Source organism: Podarcis filfolensis (assembly GCF_964270895.1).
Source record: "Podarcis filfolensis genome assembly, chromosome: 11".
NCBI lineage: Eukaryota > Metazoa > Chordata > Lepidosauria > Squamata > Lacertidae > Podarcis > Podarcis filfolensis.
Genome location: NC_139613.1, coordinates 38,542,982 through 38,566,807, shown reverse-complemented (window position 1 = coordinate 38,566,807; position 23,826 = coordinate 38,542,982). Strand labels below are relative to the sequence as shown.

Sequence of the window (23,826 nt, the reverse complement as noted above, 5' to 3'; positions counted from 1 at the left end):
AATTTTAAGCCTATAAGAGAAACATCTCAAAACCCGCAGAAGGAGAAAGTACAGGTGGTCGGGTGGGGACCTCTTGTTATTTGTGCATGAGGAAACCACTTTGGTTAGTTTGTTACCATTATATGTGAACAAGGCAAAACAGACATGTACATTAACTTAACATACATGCATTGACACATACACTTTACCTGTACTGATGATAGTAGAAAAGGTAATGTATTCTACATATCCCTTAGTAACCATATCAAGGGCTATTTCTAGAGTATTGCCTTTGTGGAGTACTGCTCAAATGCTACACCATACTGACCATTTCTTTGAGTAAATGCTTTTTTTGCGGGGGGGGGGGGGGGTACACACCTGGACTCCTACTATCAGTCTAACAACTACAGATGAAATATAACCAGACATGTAAATTGCAGGTTTGTTTACCTATCACTACTCTTCTTTGTTAGTGTGCTTTTGCAGTTACACCCATGTGTGTAAATGAATGCAGTACAATTAAAATATATACATATAACAATCACCTTTTTTTGCAGCAGTGGTTTGCCAATTGATTGCAAGCTTTAAGTACTTTTTATGGGCCCTTTCTTACGAAAAATAATAAAGGAAAAAGAGTAAATCAGCATTGATGTTAGAATTAGTATTTTGGACACAAAACCACATCAGTGGAGCTTGCAAAAAATCCTTCAGTAATAAAGGTAAAGGGGCCCCTGATAATTAGATGCAGTCGCAGATGACTCTGGGGTTGTGGCACTCATCTCGCTTTACTGGCCGAGGGAGCTGGCGTACAGCTTCCAGGTCATGTGGCCGGCATGACTAAGCCGCTTCTAGCGAACCAGAGCAGCACACAGAAACACTGTTTACCTTCCCGCTGGACCGGTACCTATTTATCTACTTGCACTTTGATATGCTTTCGAACTGCTAGGTTGGCAGGAGCAGGGACCAAGCAACAGGAGCTCACCCTGTTGTGGGGATTCGAACCGCCGACCTTCTGAACGGCAAACCCTAGGCTCTGTGGTTTAACCCACAGTGCCACCTGCATCCCTACCTGATGATTTTTTCTTCAGCAGGGTGTTCCACAGACAAGGGGCCACCACAGAGAAGGACATTTCTCAGCATCTGGCAGGGGCAATCAGAAGAGGGCTTCCCTCAAGGATCTCAAAGCATGGCCAGGAACATACAAGAAGAGGTGATCCTTCAAATACTGAGGCCCCAAGCCATGAAGGACTTTAAATGCCAAAGCCAGCACTTTGAATTGGGCTAGGAAATGTACTGGAAGCTAGTGAAGGTGATAAGAGTACTGGCATAATATGTTTGCATCAGCATTCCCAGTCAGTAGTCTTTGCTGCCATATTCAGTACTTTTCCAGACATTTTCAAAGCTCATTGTGCAACACGTTATTGGGTGAAACTCAGTACTGTACAAGTGGCGTTCTTCTTCCTCACCTCCCTCCTGTAGTTTTCATGCCATCCCTTAAAATCTCCCAAGTTTTCCAAATCTCTGAAATAGATTTTTTTGGGTTACAGAGTAGGGTTGGGGTAAAGCAGGCGTTCGGAGAAGAAAGTGCAAGTGGAAATCCATTCTGCTTACACATGGACACCACTGGATACAACCAATCATAGCAATCTAACAGGTGGTTACCGGGGCGCAGAACACAAGGACGTTTCCAAGTCACCTTTCTCATGCAAAATATTAATGTGTCAGGCCTAAATGTTTTCCAGTATAAAGTGGTGCATGTCTACCACAATTTCTTTTAAACACTTTAGTCTATTAGAACAGAAAAGTAAAGTGAGAGTTAAGAATTTATTATAGAATACACAGAACAGACAATATCTGTTCCTGTTGACTCTTTTATTTAAGAGCAGATCAAAAATATGCCAAAGCTTTGGTTGTCTGGAATGATATGCACACAAATTATAACATTTTCTTATAGAAAAACGGTAAACATAACTTATACATTCAGAGGTGAGCAAGACAAACATTGTCCATATTATAAACTTACATTATAGATAATGAAATGTTTGCAATGAGAAGTTACGAATCTATTATATATTTGGTATCTTAAACCATACTTAAGAATTTATCATATGACCTCATATGAAATATGCACAGCAATGCAATGGCAAGTATAATTAGCAAATCCACTTTCATGGACAACTGCCAGGATGAGAATCAAAGCCTTTTTAAAAAACACAGAAGAAAACAATAACAATTATATTTGAAGGTAGGTCTCCTGGTATTTAACAGGAAAATATTGCTGTTGATGAGAATCACATTAATATTAATCCCTGGGTTGGACTCAGACTAATTAACACTTAGAGTACACTCACTGAGAGATATAGGACAAGTTAGTTAAGCCTCATTGATTTCAGTGGGTCCAAACTGACTAAGCCTGGACCCAATCCATTATATTTTATAATGAAAATAAAAGGCATTCAATTAATCATGTCACAAAGGAAATCTTAGGACAATTGACAAACCTGAATATGTTTTGAAAGAACACCAAGATTTCTCAAGATTTTCATAGCGCTAATAAAATCTTCAGCTGTCTTTAACTAACAGCAGAGATGAGAAGGACAATGATGGGGACATTAGCTGTATTGGTTTATGTTCAAGTGTTCAGTGCTGAAACAGTAATTATGTAGATTTGGTAATGCTATAGTTTCTTTTAATTTCAAAACTTGACAATATAATCTGCACATATAGAAAGTTCCCAGCATGGAATATTAACAGACCAGCTGTTTCTGCTTTGATGAAGCCCTGTTATCCACACGTGAACTATGCTTTAAGCAGTATTCTGCAGAAATCTCTTGAAGAAAGTCATCTTTGCAACAAAATAGAAGAGCATTTAGGAAAAGTGTAAACAGGAAATTACTTTTAGGAGAGGAGCTCATAAAGCACAGACACTAACAACCAAAGTATATTTGAATGTCAAGGGCCTGGTGTAAACATACAAAGAACAAGGAAATTAAAGGGCATGTCATCTGCACCCAGCATATCTATACACAAACAAAAATTGCTCTCTTTGGAAATGTATTTAAAAAAGAGATGCTCCCAGGTAAAGACTAAGTGTGCCAGGTGTCAGTTTAGGCAACATACTAGTAATTAGCTCTTAATTCTCAAATACAATACAATAGAGACCTTTAATCACCTAAGCAGTACCAGAATTATTAACCTGTACCTCCATATGGCTGAAAGCAACAGGAAGGCAGAGATATTTGCAGAAGCCACATTTAAGCTGGGGTAGGGATCAAAAAACAATATTTTGCACTCAGGTATAAGGTTGAAATACTATCCCTGACTTTAGCCCATTTAAGAAGGACTACCATGGAGAGGAGTCAAGACCAATGTCTTTTCCCCCCAGCACAGTTGCTGATGAAGGAGAAAAGATGTGACATAGATCAGTGAGTTCCTTAAGTTTGGTAGTGGGCATATGCCAGGCCCTTCAGAATTGGAAGCAAAATATTTCCCTACAAAACAATGGTATCTCGTGTTGCAGGTGTTTTTTGTTTTAATGTTTACTATTTCATCTGCCTTTAAGTTACTCGGAGCCTTGAGAAGTTCCAAAGAAGGTATAGCTGTTCAGCCATTTCATATTACAGTTTTCTGCTGTTTTTCAAAAACTGGAGCCAGGCTCCAATGAAAACTCTCTGTGAAATGAGTTTAAGCTGTTTCTTCCTCATAAAATAACACAGCTTTCTTTCAAACAATGAACCTTTCTAATATTACAATTATTATATTAGCACTTAAGTGGCTCAAAGTAATCTGACCTTTTATTTTTCAGGTAATGGTGTGTGTACCTTCAAAGTATGAGGGCTTAAGTGCTTTTCATTTATCATCCAGCTCCATTACGCATTTCTACCAGAGGGGAAAGAACCAACCACTGAGATGCTGTCACAGATTGACATTCATAAAGGCATCTGTTAAGCAGAGTCCTATTAATGTGCTTTGGTGATGAATAAGTTTTCATGTCCGGGCTTTAAGGTCTACTGTAGGGCAAAAAGGAAATGGTGGCTTTTTCTACCCCTCTCCTATCTCCCTATTAGCTGCTCCTTTATAATGCAAACCAGTATGTTAGGCTGTTTTGGTTTGTGCGTTAATTTAGGACAACAAAGATGGTAAATGTCGTGTGCAGTTTCTCTGTTAAAAGATAACCATTTCCTTAAAACAATGGTGTAAACATCTTTGCTTTTCATACTTTAGAAACAAAGAAATCACCTTTCCTGAATATATACTATATGTGCACTTCAGTAATTATTTTATATACAGGGAAACACATACTTACACAGAGAGAAATGAATAGCCTTTTAAAGCTAACTTATTTGTCTACAAAGAAATATACACTGCTAAAGATGGCATTGGCAGCACCTTCCAGTTTTGCTCGAACTGCTTCATTTCTTCTGAGACAGTTTAACCACCAGTGCTAAACAAGTATTGTTTTAACTCTTTTTTGGCATTTTATGATGTATCAAACAGGAGGCGAAGAAACACTGGTACCTGCACACAAGCAAAACAGAATCATGTTTCTTATGGTGAATAGTAATAAAAAAAAAAGACATGATCAAGACAAACAAGCATTTTAGTGTCTGTTAGCTTTCAGGAGGAGAAACTTAAAACACTGAAACCAATACAACTTTGGCTATGTCATGCCCAATATTACGATATCTCTGAAACTTGACAAAAATAAAATCAGAAGGATGGGAGCCAGGGGCAGCCTTTCCCTGGTCACTGTCTGAGGTGAATGGGAAGTTGCTGCCTCCCCTCTGCCGAAGCCTCACTTACTGAAATCATGTGGTTGCAGGTTCCAGTGAGATCTTGTGAGAGATCCATGAGATCTCGCTGGAGCCCCCAAACTGCTTCTTATCTAACGCATCATAATGAGACAGAAAAATAAGACCAATCCACACCAAAATGCTCTCAAATTTCTTAAAGTATAAAGCAAACAATCTCAGACGGTTCTTGTTAATAATTAAGATGGATGTGAAAAGGTTTTTTTCAAGTATTACTTACTTGACGTAGTCGAGGAACATTCTCGCCGACTCAAAGGGTCTTCTTGTGGCGTTGGTTGGATTTTTGCAGGGGTGTATGTATTTAAAGAGTTTTTTCTTGCATCCAGAAATGATGGCGAAGCTAAAAGGGTTAATAAAAGTTACAAAGCTATTTTATCTTATTCTTTCTCAAGTAACTGGATGTTGTCAATGCTGAAGAAACAGAGATTACTGTATATAAAGTATCAACAAAGGCTGTATTATTCTTCGAACAATTGCCTCTGAAAAGTGTGTACATTGTTTTTATGCGAATAATACAGTGAACATATTATGCTCCAATATTACTCTTCATCAATATGGATCTATAGGTTTTTGTCAACGTCATGTTTAAACTATTAAACAGTTTTTTTTTTGTTTCCAAGAAACCTATTTAGACAAACCTGAAAGCTGTCTCACTAACTGAAGTTGGCATGCATGCACAGAAAATAGGTATCTGGCCAAATATGTATTTTGATATTTTTCTTATGTACTTCTTCTTTGTGTATAGCTTGCAGACTACTAAATTTAGCTATTGAAGAGTAGGATAATAAACTAGAGTAAGAGGGTCTAATACTGCCTGAATAAATAACTTTTTCCTCAGAGCATATTATCTCTGAGTACTAGGTAAAGATGCCTAACTCAGCTTCTACTCACTTTTTTGACTTAGTGCACCAAGATTTGCTAATTTAAAATTTTTTATGCTTCTCTTTACTGCTGTTTTCTACCACAAGGAACTTGTGAATTTTGCTTAAAGTTAGAGGCAGGTCTGGAGAATTATAAATTTACAAAATCAGACATTTTGTGTTCCTTCATCCTAGCAGGTGTAACTTGAAACCTGCATTGCACCTTGGAATGTGAAATATATTAAGTCTGTTACCTCTTCCCATGCTCCATCTTGAGACCAAGCAAAATGCAGGCTTCATGGCTTCAACACTAGGACCATTTTTTGATCCCCTCACCTCTCGCTCTGCTTAAAATCTAGCCTGACAAAGAATTCTGGACAGCTCAAAAGCTTTCTCACTATTTTGTACCAGTTTGGATGCCCTAATAAAGGTATTGCCCTACTATGGAATTTGGGAAATTATCATTTACAGTGAGTTTCAGAAATATCAAGAAATCTGCATGGCAGTGTTTGAACAGAAAGAGAATAATGGGCTATAGAAATCATAGTGTTCAGGGTCCAATAAACTACTTCAAGTATACAGAGGGGTACAGTGGTATCTCGGGTTAAGTACTTAATTCATTCCGGAGGTCCGTACTTAACCTGAAACTGTTCTTAACCTGAAACACCACTTTAGCTAATGGGGCCTCCTGCTGCCACCGCGCCGCCAGAGCCCGATTTCTGTTCTTATCCTGAAGCAAAGTTCTTAACCTGAAGCACTATTTCTGGGTTAGCGGAGTCTGTAACCCGAGGTACCACCGTATGTGCCAAGCAGGATCTTCATTTCCCCCACCTCAGCAACTCTATCTGAAGTTGCCTAAGTTTTTAAAACAAAGTTTCTAGCTTAGCTATGGGACATGTGTGGAGTGGAGGGGTAGAATGGAAACCCCACTTCTTTGGATCTTAGCAGTTTTTAATTGCACAAATAAGTGTTGTCATCATACAGAAATTTTGCACAGCATACATGCAGGGTATGTGTTAAAGTCATATTGTGTGACTAATTTAAGTTAAATTGCATTCTCTTACACTTCCAAGAACAGCCAAGAAGACAGCTGCAGTGTGGGTGGTGTGGTTATATGCCAATTCACGGGGAAAATGAGGAAATACTTATTTGATTAAATCTGAAACAGTTTATCAGTCCCACACCAGAAAACACTCAATCCTAGTATTCAATGGATTGCCTATGGCCAGCAGTGTTTTGCAGTTTGCGAAATAAAAGACATAAAAGGTAATTACGCAGAGAAAATGTGGATGCGGCTTGAAATCTGTCGTACAAAGGAGAGGCAGCAATGGAAGCAAGAAATTCATCCACCTGCTTTAATGACAAGGAGTTATGGAGGGTTTCTAGAGGGCAGATTGAAGGCACCATGGAATACAATTCAAAGCCTGAAAAAGAAAACACAGACACACACACCACATATTTCCAACATAAAAGGAAGCAACTGAGCAATTATAATGGCAAAGATATGTTCTGCAGAAGTATGCTTAAAAGGCCAAAATACAAAGAGACCCGTGCCATGTGCACCAAAGCACTTCTGAACCCAGTGCAACTCTCCAGATTTCTGCTCCTTTTGCACTGCATCAGAAGCAGCTCCAGAATGATCGCTTGACTTTCTGAAGGGAGTTTTCTCAGGTAGACACATGGCACATGCAGGCCTGCAGTGAGAAAGATGGAACCAAAAAGCCTCAAACATGATTCTGGCTCCATCCAAACACATGCAACCACACAGTAAACACTTCGGATACTGAAACAATATGGAGCTGGACTAAAGGGTGTCAGAATTTCCTATATATGAAGCTCATGGTTCTGCATATACATAATATAAAAACATTTTTATTTAAATAAGTCTAAGGCAGCAATTTAACCACCACTTACACAGATGTAGACTTACTTATCCATTGTACTCTCCGATAACTCTAATCTAGGTTTTCATTCAATTTATAAATTTCTATATAAAACAGACTTAAGAAATCAATGAAGTAAAGGCTCAGCATGTCCCTATGTCACTTCCATAGGCATCAGAGCTGGCTCTTCAAGTCAAAACTCCTGGTCATCTAAGTCTGAAAGTACTGTTTTCTGAGAAGAAAGCAAGGACAACCCTCTTCCAGGATTATGACGAGTTTCCTTAATATTATTTACATCCAGCTTCATTACTTTTATAACAGTTACTGTCAAGCCACAAATAAATCTGAAATCCAGGGTTAGGCATCATAAGTAAAAACATAATCAACCATGCATACCTGAACTAACGTTAATTTAAAACTCCATATGCGTACATAAGCTTTAAAAAGCACTTGTGAACTGATTCAGACAGCTCCCCACAAAAAAATTGTCCATATAAAGTTTCACTATTATAATTCCGAAAACAAAAACTGTAATTTTACTTAAGTTGCTAAATTTCTCTCAAGACCTTTTTTTTCAATGACATAGGTTTGCTAATGAAAAAGTATTCATGTTTTTAGTGCAAGGTACATTTAAATGTAATATGAAGTAAACTATAGTGAACTCCAAAACTAAAGAATTCAAATTCTTGTTATCTGAAATCACTTTTCTCTCCTTAAATTTCTAGAGAAGGAAACTTTGCAAATGAACATTTTGATATCTGATTGAATTGTAGCAGTTAAGCCTCTGTGTCTGCTTCAAGTTAATTGTGTTTAATGCATAATAATTATTCTAAGAATACAACACTACGCATGCAGGCAAGCGCGAACCCTTTCTTTGCATTACAGTAAATTCCACGAGAACTGCAGCTTTCCCTGACTGGAGAAAATCCACAAATGTGTATGAGTATCTATGTAAGGAACAATTTCATGGGACTATGGCAGGCTATTTTCTTTAAGTGCTCGTGTCTATTTTGGTGCTTATAATTCCCTCATGTCCAATAAATATCCTTTGAAACAGTTAAATCTGAAGCTCAATAGTGTCATTTATATTTCTGCATACTTCTTTTAGCTTTATTTACCTAGGGCAATAAAAACCAACTATTCACTTGTGCACACACCCATCTTTTAGCAGCTTCATAACTGGATTATCAAGCATTGGAGAAATACCCTGAGACATGTGCCGAGAGGCCATTTCCACTGGATTGAAATTGAAAATGGTAAAAACCTATTCATTTGTGTTCTTTTATTTTTAAAAAGACATCTACGTATTGGACAGTATCCCTTCAAATGTTTGATCTGCTAACATGAGCTGACCTCTATCTTAACATACCAGTTTCCATCAAAATGAAAGACAATGAAAGGGTTAGCGCAGCAACTTAGAAAGCCACCCTGCCGTCTTACATTCGAAAGCTATAAAGACATACCACTGGCGCCTAGAAATTCCTCAGAAGAAACCGACCAGCACCTAAAGAGGTCTGGATGTTCTGCACAGAGGCCCAGAAAATAAGTAAAGCACTGTCAGTAGATACTTGTTTCACCATGTATCTTGAACTCAAGATGAAAGGAAGGGGAAGACTGAAATGGTTTAGAAGTTGCATTGTTATCTTAAAGTTATGGAAGTCAAAGAAAAGAGGAGGCCCTCAATGAAAGGTTAAGAGCAAACAGTACGCCACGCCTCATTTTCAAAGCAGCTGGAGTGATCCCAAGTTACCTGAGGAAGTACATTTAGGCTTCTGAGTAATACATATAACCATGCAGTAAATTGTGAAAGTTGTGAGGATACATATTAATCAGATCACAGCAATCTGTATCAACACAGCTGTGATAAAAATATACAAATTTTAAGCACATACTATTTGGATAAAATGTGCTCTGCCAGCTATTCATGATATATTTCCCCCCTTATTTGTAAATATTTTTTAGCTCTCATACCTCAACTTTCAGCTGTTTTGCATACTAAGTTGAGCATCTCTCTCTTTAGATGACTTAATTTTAGAGTCAATGTGCACATTTTTTCCCCATTGTCACAACTAATTCTATATGTAGGTATGAAATACTGTAGTAATATTAGTAAAGATTACTTGTGACTGAAGCAAACCTATCATTTTATTATGATGATTTGGGAATAGACACAAATCTACAGCTTCATGAAGACATTATATTACCTTACCACTGAACTCAGTTAATAAATGGCTTTGGAAATTTTTTGAATAAGGATAAAGAAACTGAGAGCAGCATTATTGTCTCATCTATGATGGAGGAGTGGCCAGCTCAGTTTCTGTGATGAAAGGACCAATTCAGTGGCAAAGCTTTGCAAAATGTGTTATATGTTGGAGCAGGATGGGGGCGGCTTCCAACAAAATATTAAAATACAATAGTCTGTTAAACATTAAAAGCTTCCCTAAACAGGGCTGCCTTCAGATGTCTTCTAAAAGTCTGGTAGTTGTTTTTCTCTTTGACATCTGGTGGGCGGGCGTTCCACAGGGCGGGTACCACTACCGAGAAGGCCCTCTGCCTGGTCCCTTGTAACTTGGCTTCTCGCAGCGAGGGAATGGCCAGAAGGCCCTCGGCACTGGACCTCAGTGTCCAGGCAGAATAATGGGGGTGGAGATGCTCCTTCAGGTATACTGGACCGAGGCCGTTTAGACCTCAGGAGGAAAACATAGCAGCAAGTAACTCATTACAGAAAGCACTTAAGCTGTCTGTATGAAAGGAAGGAAACTTAAACAAGCTGAAGCAAATCATTTGGTTACTGACAGAAATGTAGGGAACTTTGTTTTCAGTTAACTTTTATTTTAAGTCTAATGTGATTTCAAGAGGATGATAGCAAGTTCCTGTTGTTATTTATAATGAAATCCTGAGTTCACAGAGAATAGGCTTAGCAGTGGTTGTTAGCTATGCTAGATAATCAGAATCTTCATGTTCAAAGGCTGTATACCTCTGAATCCCAGTCACTGGGGGACAAATAGAGGACAGACCACCACTTTCATGCCCAACTTAATGAGTTTCCCAGTGCCATCTGGTGGTTGCTGTTGGAAATAGAGTGCTAGAGAAAGTGGACCTTTTGGTTTGGTTTAGTAAGGCAGTTCTTACGCTGAGTTCCAAAAGTTCAGAACAGAGATATCCAACATAGCAGGATGCCAAAGAATATGAAGGGGGAAGGAATAGGAGCTGTTTAGGATCAGAAAGCTTTTAAACCATACACTATGTGTACTAATTGGTTGTATCATTAAGAAGACTGCGTAAAAATAGACATGGAATTCATTTAATTCCCCACCCCGTCCCAAAAAAGATTTTGAAAGTGTGAATTTTAAAAGATTAGATTATGGAATTAAAAAGGGGAAAGGGATTTAAATTATCAGAACTTCTAATAATTGACAATATGGCCATGTGATCAGCTGGAATCAGGGAGGATGATGGTGGACAGTACTATACACCCCATAGTTTGGAAGGGATGAAGCAAGGGAATACTTTTTTTTTTTTAAATAAAAGCAAAACATACCATTGGTTGGGTGTCGAGCAAATGAGATAGAAAACCTTTTAACAGCAGAACCACGTGTGGTGTCTGAGAAAGAGAAAAACAGGTACCTGAAATTCAAAACAGCTACCAAAAGAGGGATAATTCAAGAAAGGACAGAAGAGGGGAAAACAATGAAGAGTAGGTTAGAACTGAATGGCATGCAGAAGGGATTGGGAGAGGTGCAAAGGCCAAAACAGGTTTAAAAGCAGGTAAAACTTTGCTGGTTGTTACTACTAGAGGTTTAATGGAGTGTATGGAAGACAAATACGGGTGAGCTTGTGATTTTGGCATACAGACATACATGGTTAGAATTGAATATCATGGATGTGACAGTAGGAGAAAGCTGAATGTTTCTTACCCTCAAGAAAGTTAACAAACATTGTAAAATGGTGGAAATCTGGTGCTGACATTTCTATTCTGCTTGTTACTCTGAAGCCCCAAGCCAAACACTTTCAGGTTAATTTTAAAAATAATTTAACAAACGTACCTCTTTTTAGGACTTTACAAATATTAATGAATCTCCTTTGATTTCTCTAGTTCTCAATAAATGGCTTTTTGTTCCATTTCAGGAAAAAATTACCAAATTAAATGGTTTTAAACATAGGTTGAACATAAACCTTTTTTTAAGTTGGTTTGTTACGGAAGGGGAAAAGCCCTCCTTCCATAGGTGTGCCATTAAACACAATTAATTTCTGAGAAATAAAGGGACACTACAACCCTCTACAAATTAATATTAGTGATCGGTATTATAGGCTTCTACTCTGTAAACAGGCCTAGGACTTTCTTTCAAGGTTTAATGTGTGCGTATGAGTGGGTGGGTGTAAGTGCATGTGCGAAGGTGTGCACATACCATCTATGCAGCCAGAAGAAGTCAGCTTTTTACGATGAATACGAGCATAATCCTGTAGGTTAGGTGCACTTGAAGAACCCCCGAGCACTGAAGTGCTAAACAGGCTCGCACAGTGAGACCCTGATGGGAGTTAGAGAAAATACATACAGCAACCAGGTGTTCTTCTGTTCACATCGGGGATGCATGCAGCATGCAAGCATATCGCTCTTACCACACAAGAGGCTGCCTCTGGCATAGCCTTGAACAGGTTCACAATATGCTTATAAAGTCAGTGGTACTTTCAGGATGTAACTACCACAAATTACTGTGCTTCTATTTATCACAATCCCCTTACTAATTATATACAAAGAGAAGGCTGAACTCTAATGAAGGGAACTTCCTTTTGTTTCCTGTTGCTAGACTTGATAAAGAAAAAAAAAACCACTGCCTGATAGGTCAATGTAAAACAAAAAGGGATGGTTGAGGAAGAAACACAAGACTGAATATTTGCAGTTTATAACTGAATCTGTTAAAATGAGCACTGAACTCTGCAAAAGACAGAGATCAGCATGTTTTCATGTGGAAATTCCACTTAAATTCATGGGATGTGATCAAGTTTTCTTGCACGCGTTCCACTTGTGGCTTGTGCAGACATATCCCATTAAATGTGTTGAGTTTCTCAATGTATTTTTAAAAGTTAATGGCTGCTCTAAAAACAAACAAACCCTGGTGTACTGACTTTTGCTGTCTGATATTAAAAACCTTGTTTACAAAGAATAATTCTCTACGTACTACAATATTGGTATCCTCCTCCCATAATCATATTTTAATTTACATTTAAAAACCTAAGAAAAGGGCTACTTTGGGTGTAATGTATTTTGGACAATCCCTTACCAATATAAAATTCATTTCAATGGCACTTGCTCAGGAGAGGTTTCTCCTATCCTTGCCCTTTGAAACCTGATCTATTTGCTTTCTAATCATGAACCACTGATTCAAAATTTCTGTTATTACCACTGACAACCAAACGGTGAGGAAAACATTAGTAGCACATCTGACGAAACACATCAATATAAATGTCTAATCTGTGGAGAAGCTTTGGAACTTAAGAAATACCTGCCTTTAGATCAGTTTTCATCAACATGTACTGTATTGGCCTGAATACAAGCCTCATTTTTTGCCCAAATTCCAACCATGAAAAGTTAAAGTGCAGCTCATATTCGCGACCTTACGATATGCAGGCAGGAGCATGGCAAAGCGGCATCCGCCCTGTGCGTAGTCCCCAGTCCTCTCCCCAAAGGCCGGGAAGGGAAAGCGCGAGGAAGGGGAAAGGTCGCTAGCAACGGAACACCCCCCCCAAATATGCAGCCAGGAGCAGCAAGGAATGGAGCGGCTTATATTCAGATTTTTTGTTTGTTTTCCCTCTCCAATTTTAAAGGTGCGGCTTATATTTGGGTGCAGCTTATATTCGGGCCAACACAGTATATTTATGTGGAATATCACAGAGAACAGGATTGTGCAATGATTGAAGAACATTAGAAAAATTAAACTCCAGTAATCAAGAGCATCTGATGTATGCATTTTGGTAGGTAAAATTTTGAAACACGAAGAAACAAAAAAAGATTGTGTATATAGAAAGAATATAGAGTTAAGTAGACAACTGGAGAAATTTTTATCTTAGACTGCATTTAATGCTGTGTTTGTTTTGTTTGACGTGCTATGAAAGTGTTACCCATAATATTAAAACATTTGCAGAGCAAAAAAGTACCGGTAGTATACACTACCAAATGTAGTATAATACACTACAGTGCAAGGAAAATAGTATTCATTCTACAGTACTAAAATGCTGCTGAGATATAAATCTGATGCTTGCTGTAATAAAACAGTTACAATAGCCAAGCCTGTATTCTGAAAGCTGTAGTTGATGGAATTTGGGGTAGTGCAAAGAACATTACTCTTGTGTTGTTCTTAAATGTATATGGAAAACAAAAAATGAGAAAAATAAAGGTTTTTGATTACCAGGAGAATCTCTTCAACTGTTCCCATCTGACTAAGGAGCAAGCCCTCAAAAGCCTAGAGATGAATCCTCTTAAAATGGTCTCTATTAACTTGTCAAAACAACAATATGGTTTGGGTTCAAGTGAAAAATTCATGCCAACAATGACAACTGATATTCTATATTCAATGACCAAATGACTTATTTGTATTAAAATATTCAAGATACATTATCCAAACAATGGAGTTAACTTTTAAAATATCTACAAGCTTGAATACTGAAAACTGAGTGGTCTACTTTAAAGGAGCAGGACTTTAGGAAATATATACGTACCTATACCGCTTGCCTTTTGCTCCACAATAGTTCTTGGTGGTCGGAAATAACTGTTGGTTTCTGTTGGGACCTAGACATGGGAAATGGATAAGTAAGAACAAAAACAGACTAGTGGGATTGTAGAATCCATTAAGCTTGAAACAGCAGCCTGTTCATGACAGACAAGTATTAATAAGCCATATGATGCATTAGTAGAGATACCAAAACAATATGGAAGGTCATGCAATATTGCTGAAGGGAATCCAGTTCACTCATGAGATCCTTGCAATGAAGTGGTGCAAGCAGGCATTCATGATGACAAAAACAGGACAGACACCAAGAAAGATATGAAAACACAGACAACTGTGTCATTTTAGTTTACCAAATGAACACTCCTAAACTGCGCCTGTATTGGAAGGGAGAGGAAGGGGGAAAAAGGAAACACAGACAGGCTGATGAGGTCACCTTACAGTCACTGATCCATGCACAGGCTCTTATCAGGGTAAACGTCTGATGTTCACAACCTTTAACCTAAAACTCTTTTTTTCTATATCCAAGCAATTTTTAGTTTCAATAGGACATCAAAATAACATTCTTTTTTGGGGGGGAGGGTTTCCGGTAACAGGGCACCATCCATTGTTTAGTACAACCATTTGTAAGTATTTTGTTTTATATCCAACATTAGTCCTACTCAGAACAGACCCACTGAAATGAACAGATATGACTAATTTGGTTTCATTAATTTCAGTGGGTCTACTTTGGGTATATCTGAGTTGGATAAAAGCTGTACACTATTCTATTTTACTGTTCAGTATATGTACTATTTTACTTAATTCCCCCAATATGTCAAATTTCACAATGTTATACATTACAATGGATGAAGAACTGTCTTCAAAACAAAGAGAGAGAGAGAAAGGATACCTCCAGTTCACAAGTAGAGAAATAATGATTAGTACTAACAATTTTTTTCTTGAACAGTTAATAGGCCGTTGAAAAGACAATCTACGCTAATCCCAACTGTGGAATACCAATATTGGACCCCAATCCAATTACTTCAAATCACATTTTGTTTCATTTATTAGACAATCATTTTAATGCACCTGCCACCAAATTACTCAATGCTGTTTTTGTTTTGCTTTGTAAGTAAAAAAAAGAAAAGTCTTAAAGGACAACTAAGCCAAAGCTGATGTCTATTTCATGAGGAACTAACTATTTCCATCTCTACAGTGCTAAAAAGAAACCAACTGAAAACCAAACAATCAACTACATTCAGTGAAACGTGTAGGAAAAAAAAAAACATGCACTTGCTTTTTTCCCCCCCGAGCATTCTTGGAAGTAACTAGTGTTTTTTTAAAAAAATCACATTTTAATGACAGGTGAAATAATTTTCTTTGAATAAAATCCAGAACAAGGGATTAGATGTCCTTAAAGACAGCTGTTTTCTGCTTGGAATGCATAGTAATGTTTAATGAAGTAAAGTTTAAAAACCTGTTGCCATGAGCCAAAAATACTGGATGTGAAAGCCAATGATTTAGGGGAGACAGGGGAAGAAGTGATTTGTTCCCCTGATCTGCGTCTTCGACGCCCAGTACCCACACCACTGGTGTAATGCAGCCAGGTACCAATACACTCTGGGCTAGACACACTCAGGGGGCTCTCTTCCTGGAAGTGAGAAAGGGGGCAAAAAAACAGCAAAGCATGCAACGTTAGATTCAAATGATAAGAAAATGAAATACAGTTTTGTCTGCACCCTTTTCTAAATAACTTTAACAGCATTATACAGTAATGAGCCGTGTTTCCTATAATAAAATCACACAATACAAACAACTGGAATTACTCAGCTACAATTTTCACTAAAGACACTTAAACAGTACTAATGACAAGGAAACTGAATATGTACATATTTTTAAAATGTCACCGTTAATTGTGTTCCTCTCGCTAAACATAGCAAATTCTCTGTCTGTGCTGCGTTCACTATTAATAAAGCACATATTTCACAAAAACATGTAACTGGCCTCTGATGACACTAACAATATTTTCTTAATTTTAGTGTCTCAGTTTTTCCCCTAACAAAACACACCAGTAAAATTTAATCTTCATTCTGTATCCACATGCCACATCTATCCTCTGCATAAACATTATACATGCTGCCTAAGCTCCAGGACCAACTCTAAGAACTAAACCAAACACCAGGGACAGGCTGGCACACCAACAATGCTGTTATAATTTAGGTCTAGATCAAGACATTCACAAGAAACAGAGTCAGGACCACACTGAAAGAACGTAACAGATACATTTATATTCAATATATATTTAGGGAGCCTTGATCTTCAAGGTTAAGTTGTTTGATTTTTGTTCACTTTCTCCAAATAGAAGAGAATCAGCTTCACGTTGCTTTACACACCATTTAAAAATTAATCTTTTTAAAATGGTATTTTATTGAAGTGGGAAAGAATTCTAAATTCAGCTAAAAAGAATCTCTCCATGTTCCTATCAATGAATACACAGAATGTCCCAAGAAGAAAGAAAAATATAATGTAAAAATGAAGCCATGATTTCCAAATCTTTCTATATTAAAGTTTCAGGCTAGTAAAGTCAGCAAAATAAAAACAGTGTTTATTGACAGGGAAAAGCAGAATTTACAACTATGTGTGAAAAATTACAAAGGATATGTAGAATACTGCTCAACATTAATGTTTGCCTGCTGGAAAAACCCACAGCATTTATTTAGGATATTCCTGTATCATCACATAAAAAACCTGGAACATCATAATAATTAAAACATTTTTGGATCCTTAAGAAATATATATATAATTTCTCTCTGATAAAGACTGTCATGATCAGTAACAAACGCATGTGCCCACATTGGGGGAGAGAGTGGGCTGGATGGGAGGGGTGGGGAGGGAAAAGAACTTGGTTTAAATAGGCTATAAACTTTATTCACTACAGGTTTGATGAATTGGAAACACAAGGGTAGAACTAAGTCAAGTGACCTGCCTGCTGTTAGAAGAGTCCAGGCTGCCTGCTGAAAAGTGGGATGGTCAAAAGGTGGCAGGATCATCTGTAGCCTTGAGCAACCACCTACCAGAGTGCAGGTATGATGCCAGTGACTGGTAGTGAGCTGATGCACAATTTGTGAAGGCATCTCTTAGTACAATTAGGCTAAGATCCAAATAACAGCATAAATAATTCTGCACACACACAGAGGCTTAGTACTTGAAATTTTAGATGTTGGGTCCTGAACAACACATGGCACTTATGAAACGGAGAGGAGTTTTTGAAAAACTGAGATACAACATGGGATCTTTGCTTCAGAGGAAAAAGGTAAATAAAATAAAATAGAATAAAAATAAAAATCCCATAGGATATATACAAGATCTTGGATACAAAATGAGTTTTTTTAGCCTTCATATTTATCACAGCTCAAGACAGCCAAATAATAGTATAGAATTCAATCAATAATATCAAATGGCCAAATTATTTGGAATTATTCATTTTGTAGCATGTAAGTCTGGAGATAGTACAACCCACTCCCCATAAGTCTTTGCTCCTGACTTGTCAAGGGACAAGGGCTGTTACACAAACTAGTGCCCACATGACACCAAAAATAAATTGTAACATATACAGCATTCACATATCACAGTATATAGCAGTTGATCGTTTATCATGAATGTGCAGAACACTCCTTCCCTCTAGGCTAGTGAGAGCAGCAAACCACACTCCCTGGCTTAGCATTCCATCCAAACTAGGAATATGGTTTGTTTTTGGCTTAATGTCATGATTTGTTTGGAATAGAACAAACCATGATTCCTAGGTTCAGATGCAACACTAAACCAGGGATTGTGGTTTATTGCTCCTGCTGGCTGTACAAGAAAAGCAAAAGTGGAGTGATCTCTGCATTCATGGTAAACCATCAGTTACGGTTTACTGTGTTGTGTGAACTGGGCCATACTGTTTCTTGCAATTTTATTCTGTTACTGAAAAATGACTGGTAAAAAGAGAAACTCTCTCCTCACCTACTTCAGTATTCTGAAGTACCCCTCGTAAATATGACAGACCTCCGAATCAACCTTGATTCAGAATATTTAAGATTTTGGGACAGAAGACATATATTTCATATTGATAAGATAATGTCTTATCTTTCAGAGTACACTACAACAATCAGTTATATTAGGAAATATACATATATTGGGATGAACCATAACATTCTTGCAAAGGGCAAAAAATGTCTTTAACTATTTATTGTAGAATAATACATTTTGTAAGATTGTATATGCAAGCAATGTAGATTAGTCAGCCTGAAGACTAACTTAGACCTTGTTAAGTGATCCAAACTCCTCTGAATAGTGGTATCTTTCGGTTATTAATTTATGGAAGTGTCTGAAGCAATGTTAAAGTCCTAAGAGAACTACAGCTATGTATTTGCCATGCATTAAAAAAGAGAAAAAGAAATGTGAAAATCTCTCTAAAACAGGAGCCTGTTTCTACAGTAGTTAAGCATGGGAACAGCAAACTTACTTCTGATGAACCAATTTTCCTGGGTCTTGGAAGAGGCGACTTTCTGTGTATATGAATTGGATCTGACACCAATGGCTTGAAGATCATTACAGATCGATCTGTTTCATCCCTTCTACAAGCATGTGATTCCTCATCACTTTCATTTTTCTGGGAGTTTTTCCTTGAGCCATCATTCTGGAAGAAAATGGATGTTTCATGTGACACAAAACATTCGGCAGGTGGAAAACATAATTCCTTCAAATATTAAGGATTATGGCCCTTGGATACCAATAGCAACAAACCACGTACCACATGCGTTTGGATAAAGCAGCTTCCTATGGAGCTATGGAAATGTACACCAAAGCACATTTGGTCAGGCCCTAGCAACTGTCTCCAACTCTGAAGACAATGATTTGTCCATTTTCTTAGTATCTGGCAGGGCAATCCATACCCCAACAAGGGAGCTGTTCACACCATCTGGGGCAGAAGACAGTGGACAGGCAAAAGTCTGCTCTTGCCTACCTCTGTCTGGAGCTGGCATCGTGAGCAGACCCAGATTGAGCCCAATGCCACCAAGTGGGACCAGCTACGGATTCAGCAGATCACAGGCTGGCCAAGTCCCTCCAAGCAGCCCCCTGTTTTGGTGCTTTCTTGCAGACAACTGCTGATGGGAAGGCCTTTTGTTGGGTGAAACTGGGGGCTCCATGGCAGGCAGAAGCCAGTGGAGCTATTCTTGGCTGGGTGGAAGAAGACCTTATTCCCAACATTTCCTTCACCCATGTAAGGGCTTTTCTGAACATGGGTCTGGGTGTGAGGTGGGGTGCTCAAGTATGCTCTGTGTGTGATTGAGAGAAATGTACTTGGGCAGAGAAAGAAAGATGTAGGTATGTATGGTGTGTGCACACGTGCACGATAGTTAGAGTTAGAGGGAGGTATTTGTGTGTGTGTGACTGTGTACACGTGGCATGTGTCTGCGAGAGAAATACAAGTATGTCCTTGGTCTGCATGTGTGTGGTGTATGCAATGTGAGGGAGAGGGGGGAGAGAGAGTGTGATATGGCCACCTTGTACATTTTTCCTGGTAGTGGGGAATGCTTCTTGTTCAAGACAGCGACAGCATTGTTTTGTGGAGGTGACACTGTGTAACTTCCACAACATAATGTTGTCCAGGGTAGCAGCAATGACAGTACACCCTCTAATTTTGTGACATGCCACATCCCCATGGCAGCCATGTTGTGACTGCTGGCCACAGCTTTTCCTCAAAATTTAAAATGTGCTATTTTCTACAAATAAGTGGGAAAGGTACAACAACACAAGCTGTGTTATGCCATGGTACAATATTAAGCATTCAACTACAGTGGTACCTCGGGTTACATACGCTTCAGGTTACATACGCTTCAGCCTTACAGACTCTGCTAACCCAGAAATAGTGCTTCGGGTTAAGAACTTTGCTTCAGGATGAGAACAGAAATCGTGCTCTGGCGGCACGGCAGCAGCAGGAGGCCCCATTAGCTAAAGTGGTGCTTCAGGTTAAGAACAGTTTCAGGTTAAGTACGGACCTCCGGAACGAATTAAGTACTTAACCCGAGGTACCACTGTACTGTGAAAAGTCCTGCTCAAATTTCATGTATGTAAGAAACATTTTAAAGAGTGTTTACCTCCCGTGAAGCAGGTCTGTATCCGAAGCCTGACGGTAAATTTTTATCTTCTTCACAGCCTTTAGCTCCTGGACTGAAGTGCAATTCCACATGGAAACGCTCCTCTGATGAAAGCTCCTAAAGAAAATGGACAAGGAGTTAAACCATGTTTCCAAGTATATAATACTGGTTTGACTATGTGCTTAGCATTTCTTTACCTTGTTTGGATCCTCATACAGCATGATCACAATCTGAGTCATGTAATTGAGTTCACTGACAGCATTCAGATAATCCATAGCTCGTTTCCACTGTTCGTCTTTTGATGGCTTAGATCAAAAGAAATTCACATGTTTAGTACTGTAAGCATATGAGTGACAATTTCTTTTAAATCTCTACAGTCTGTTAACTTCTAACTGTTAGCTTCTAACTCAAGGGCTGCAATTTGAAACACCAAGGAGTAAGTACATTAAGCACAACTGACTTACTTCTAAGCAAGCCTACACAGGATTGCACGGCGCTATAATAAAATGCATTCTTATACAGGCCAATGTTACATCACTTTTACATCCTTTCCCAAAACCTATCGTAATTTAAATATTATTATTATTTGTAAAGCAAACTGAAATACTGTACAAAGCATTTTCAAAATTGTACAGGCAAAAATACTTCAAGGAGCATATAATTTAAAAATGATAACAATGGGTTGGGGAGGGGGGAGATAACAAGTGGTGATGATGGAAAAGTGCAGTTACACATGCTGTGCATGTGGTTACAGGCAAGGAGGAGGATTACAGAGTTTAGGTTTACCAGCATGCCCACAACTGAAATTCTGTCATTTCTATAGCAATTTAGCAGCAACCCCTTCTACAAATAGCTTGCACCTCTCTTCATAAGGATCAATTTGCAGAACATCAGTCAGAGAAATGTGCTAGACTGTGTCTGACAATATCGTATAGATTTTAAAAGGTCAAGTGGCAGATATTTCAAAACATGGAACAGATAAAATAACTCACAGTAGCCTTTTCCACACGTTTCAGAACAAAGCAAAGTCAATGAAAGGTAACAGAACTATTTCTGCCTATGGGGAAAAACCCCAACTACACATAGTAGTATAAAGTTTGCATTATTCAAAATGTTTTTAGGACATGGCTCTCCAAATCCACCCAGAGCTCTCCCAGTAGATTTTCTGTAATGAAAAGTTTATTCCCATGGGAGTGGCATTTTGAGTTGCCACATAATACTTCTACCTAATTAATAATAATAAAGTACGCTGCACATTTCCAAAAGTGATGAGCATACAAAACTCAACTAAAACAACCAGAAGAGGATATCACTTACATCACATAAAGAACCGAAGCGAAGAGTTGATAGTAAGGAATGGACATGGCTCTCACTGGTGAAGTATAGCCTAGTTCGGACATGACGTTCAGGAGACATAACCCCACTGGAATACCTAAGAGCAAAATAATCTGAGACAGTAAACAAGTATTATACAGGCTCGTGAGTACCTGTAGAGAAAGCAAGAGAGCTTAAAGTGCATCTCCCCATCATTAAAATTTCTAAAGATCAAAAAAATCCAGAATAATTTCCCAAACTTTCTTAAATTGGTGAAAGAGTACCTGTGCAATGAACAAATTCCATATTTCCCCCCAATTATTTTTCCCTTTCTGTTTCATAAGATCACCTCCCCCACCCTGGAAAAAATATATCTTGTCTTTCTTACTATAATAGTCTTTTTTAAAAGACTATTATAAAGACTACATTTTTTAATGTTAATGCTGCAGTTGGAGTGGCTGGGAGTATTATGAAGACTCTTTATCTTACAAAAATATGGTGGTGGTTACTGCCGTTTAATGGCAGGCAGGCAGGCAAGCAGCACGGGTGGTGGCTGGCCAAGACATGCCATGAAGGAACAGTGAGGATGGAGAAAAGGGCAGTTCCCCAGCAGCAGTCTTGTTCTGCTGCTGCTTCTGTTTTGGCCTCAGCAGCATTGGAGGCTGATGAGAAAGCAGCAGCAGCATAACAGGACAGTTGGTGGGTTCTGCCCTGGCAGGCAAGCAGCCTTGGGGGCGAGGAGGCAGCAAGAAGGATTTGGTTATCATACTTTTACTCAACAAATGGCTAAATTCATGTCACTATAAAAGTAACAAGAAAGTACCACTCCCAAGTTTTCCAAGCAAAAAGGAACTTACAAAGGGTGGAGCTTGTTAACTGTATCATCATCTTGAGTTCTTTGAAGATCGGACCGGATTTTCCTCAGTAGTGGATTGCAGTACCCTTTAGCTATTTCTATTTTCTCAGCTGCAGTAATACCATATTCCTGGATGAGAAGAGCATAATTAAAAATAAGCTACAATGTGCACTGAATACATGCATGGCATGCTACAATATTTTGCTATAGGACCCCATTTGTTCTTTCTATTTCAGATTCAATTCTCTGAGCGCAATCACTTATGCAGCTAAATATGCACCATTCATGTGCAGTCAGGGTAATCCTGAGGTTTGCAGAAGCACAAAACATCACTAGGAAAAATCCTAAGGGGTGGGGAGACTCTCAAAAGAACCCATGGAGGAGTATATCAAGTGCCCACACAATACTGACTGTTGAAAGGGAGGGGGCTAAAACCAAGATGGGAGGAGAATGGAATACGGTGGTCACAACTCTGTTTGCTTGCAAACTTCCATACCTCGTGATCTGATGTCAAATTCTAGATCACATGTCTCGATAGGTTTTTAATGTCTTACATCGATTGGTTGCAGGAACCTACTTGTCACTCGCTTATTATGGCTTGGGAGTTAGTTGCACTTTGGCTCCATTAAAATAAATGTTGTAAGTTAGTCATTGATTAGGTCCTACTAATTTCAGTAGGAGCTAAGCAATGACTAATCTGCCCCATTTATTTTATTGGGACCAAAGTGAAAGTAACTTAAGCTGTAATCTTCTGCCTGCTTAACCAGGGAGTAAGTCTCATTGTACTCAGTGGGAATTACTTTTGAGTAGACATGTACAGGATTGCATTGGATTTAGCCAATATATATAAAATATATGTCTATGTAATTACCGTAATTTTCGCTCCAAAACACGCACTTTTTTGCTCCTAGAAAGTAAGGGAAAATCCCTGTGCGTGTTATGGAGCGAATGCACTCGACCGGAGCCATGGCTGCCGTCAGTCAAGCAAAGCGGGAGCCGCTTGCAGGGCTTTGCACGGCTCTAGCTTTGCTTGCTTTACAGCCAGGAGGAGGGGGAGGAGCCGAGGAGGAGGGAGGGAAGGAGAGCCATGGCAGCAAAGTGGGCAGCAGCCGCTTACACACGAGGAGGGACAAACGGGAGCCATAGCGAGCCGGAAAAGCGCCGTGTAGCCAGCAACAGCTGCTGCAGCCTCAGCTAGCAAAGGTCCGTGCGCTCTCTAAACGGAGCAATGAGGCTGCAGAGGGACGGCAGGGCACAGGAGGGCTCTGAGCCA

At 38.7% G+C, this 23,826-nt stretch overlaps 1 protein-coding gene across 33 annotated transcripts in view; it reads right to left on the bottom strand.

The window, feature by feature from the left end:
- Window positions 1–1,834: 1,834 nt before the first annotated feature.
- PPIP5K2 (diphosphoinositol pentakisphosphate kinase 2) overlaps window positions 1,835–23,826 on the bottom strand; it is a 55,340-nt gene continuing 33,348 nt past the window's right edge. For 3 of the 33 annotated variants that reach the window (XM_083576549.1, XM_083576556.1, XM_083576540.1), the window contains 13 exons: window positions 22,555–22,682; window positions 21,701–21,815; window positions 20,581–20,688; window positions 20,384–20,500; window positions 18,748–18,921; window positions 15,718–15,891; window positions 14,612–14,635; window positions 14,251–14,320; window positions 11,943–12,062; window positions 11,075–11,137; window positions 6,925–7,074; window positions 5,011–5,130; window positions 1,835–4,497 (listed from right to left, as the gene is read on the bottom strand). In XM_083576549.1, coding sequence (XP_083432675.1) covers window positions 4,469–4,497; window positions 5,011–5,130; window positions 6,925–7,074; window positions 11,075–11,137; window positions 11,943–12,062; window positions 14,251–14,320; window positions 14,612–14,635; window positions 15,718–15,891; window positions 18,748–18,921; window positions 20,384–20,500; window positions 20,581–20,688; window positions 21,701–21,815; window positions 22,555–22,682 — 1,392 coding nt within the window. In that variant the 3' untranslated portion in view covers window positions 1,835–4,468. Of the gene's footprint in view, window positions 4,498–5,010; window positions 5,131–6,924; window positions 9,057–11,074; window positions 11,138–11,942; window positions 12,063–14,250; window positions 14,321–14,611; window positions 14,636–15,717; window positions 15,892–18,747; window positions 18,922–20,383; window positions 20,501–20,580; window positions 20,689–21,700; window positions 21,816–22,554; window positions 22,683–23,826 lie in introns of those variants that run through there. The other 30 variants (XM_083576541.1, XM_083576564.1, XM_083576563.1 and 27 more) reach the window with 22 other exon arrangements.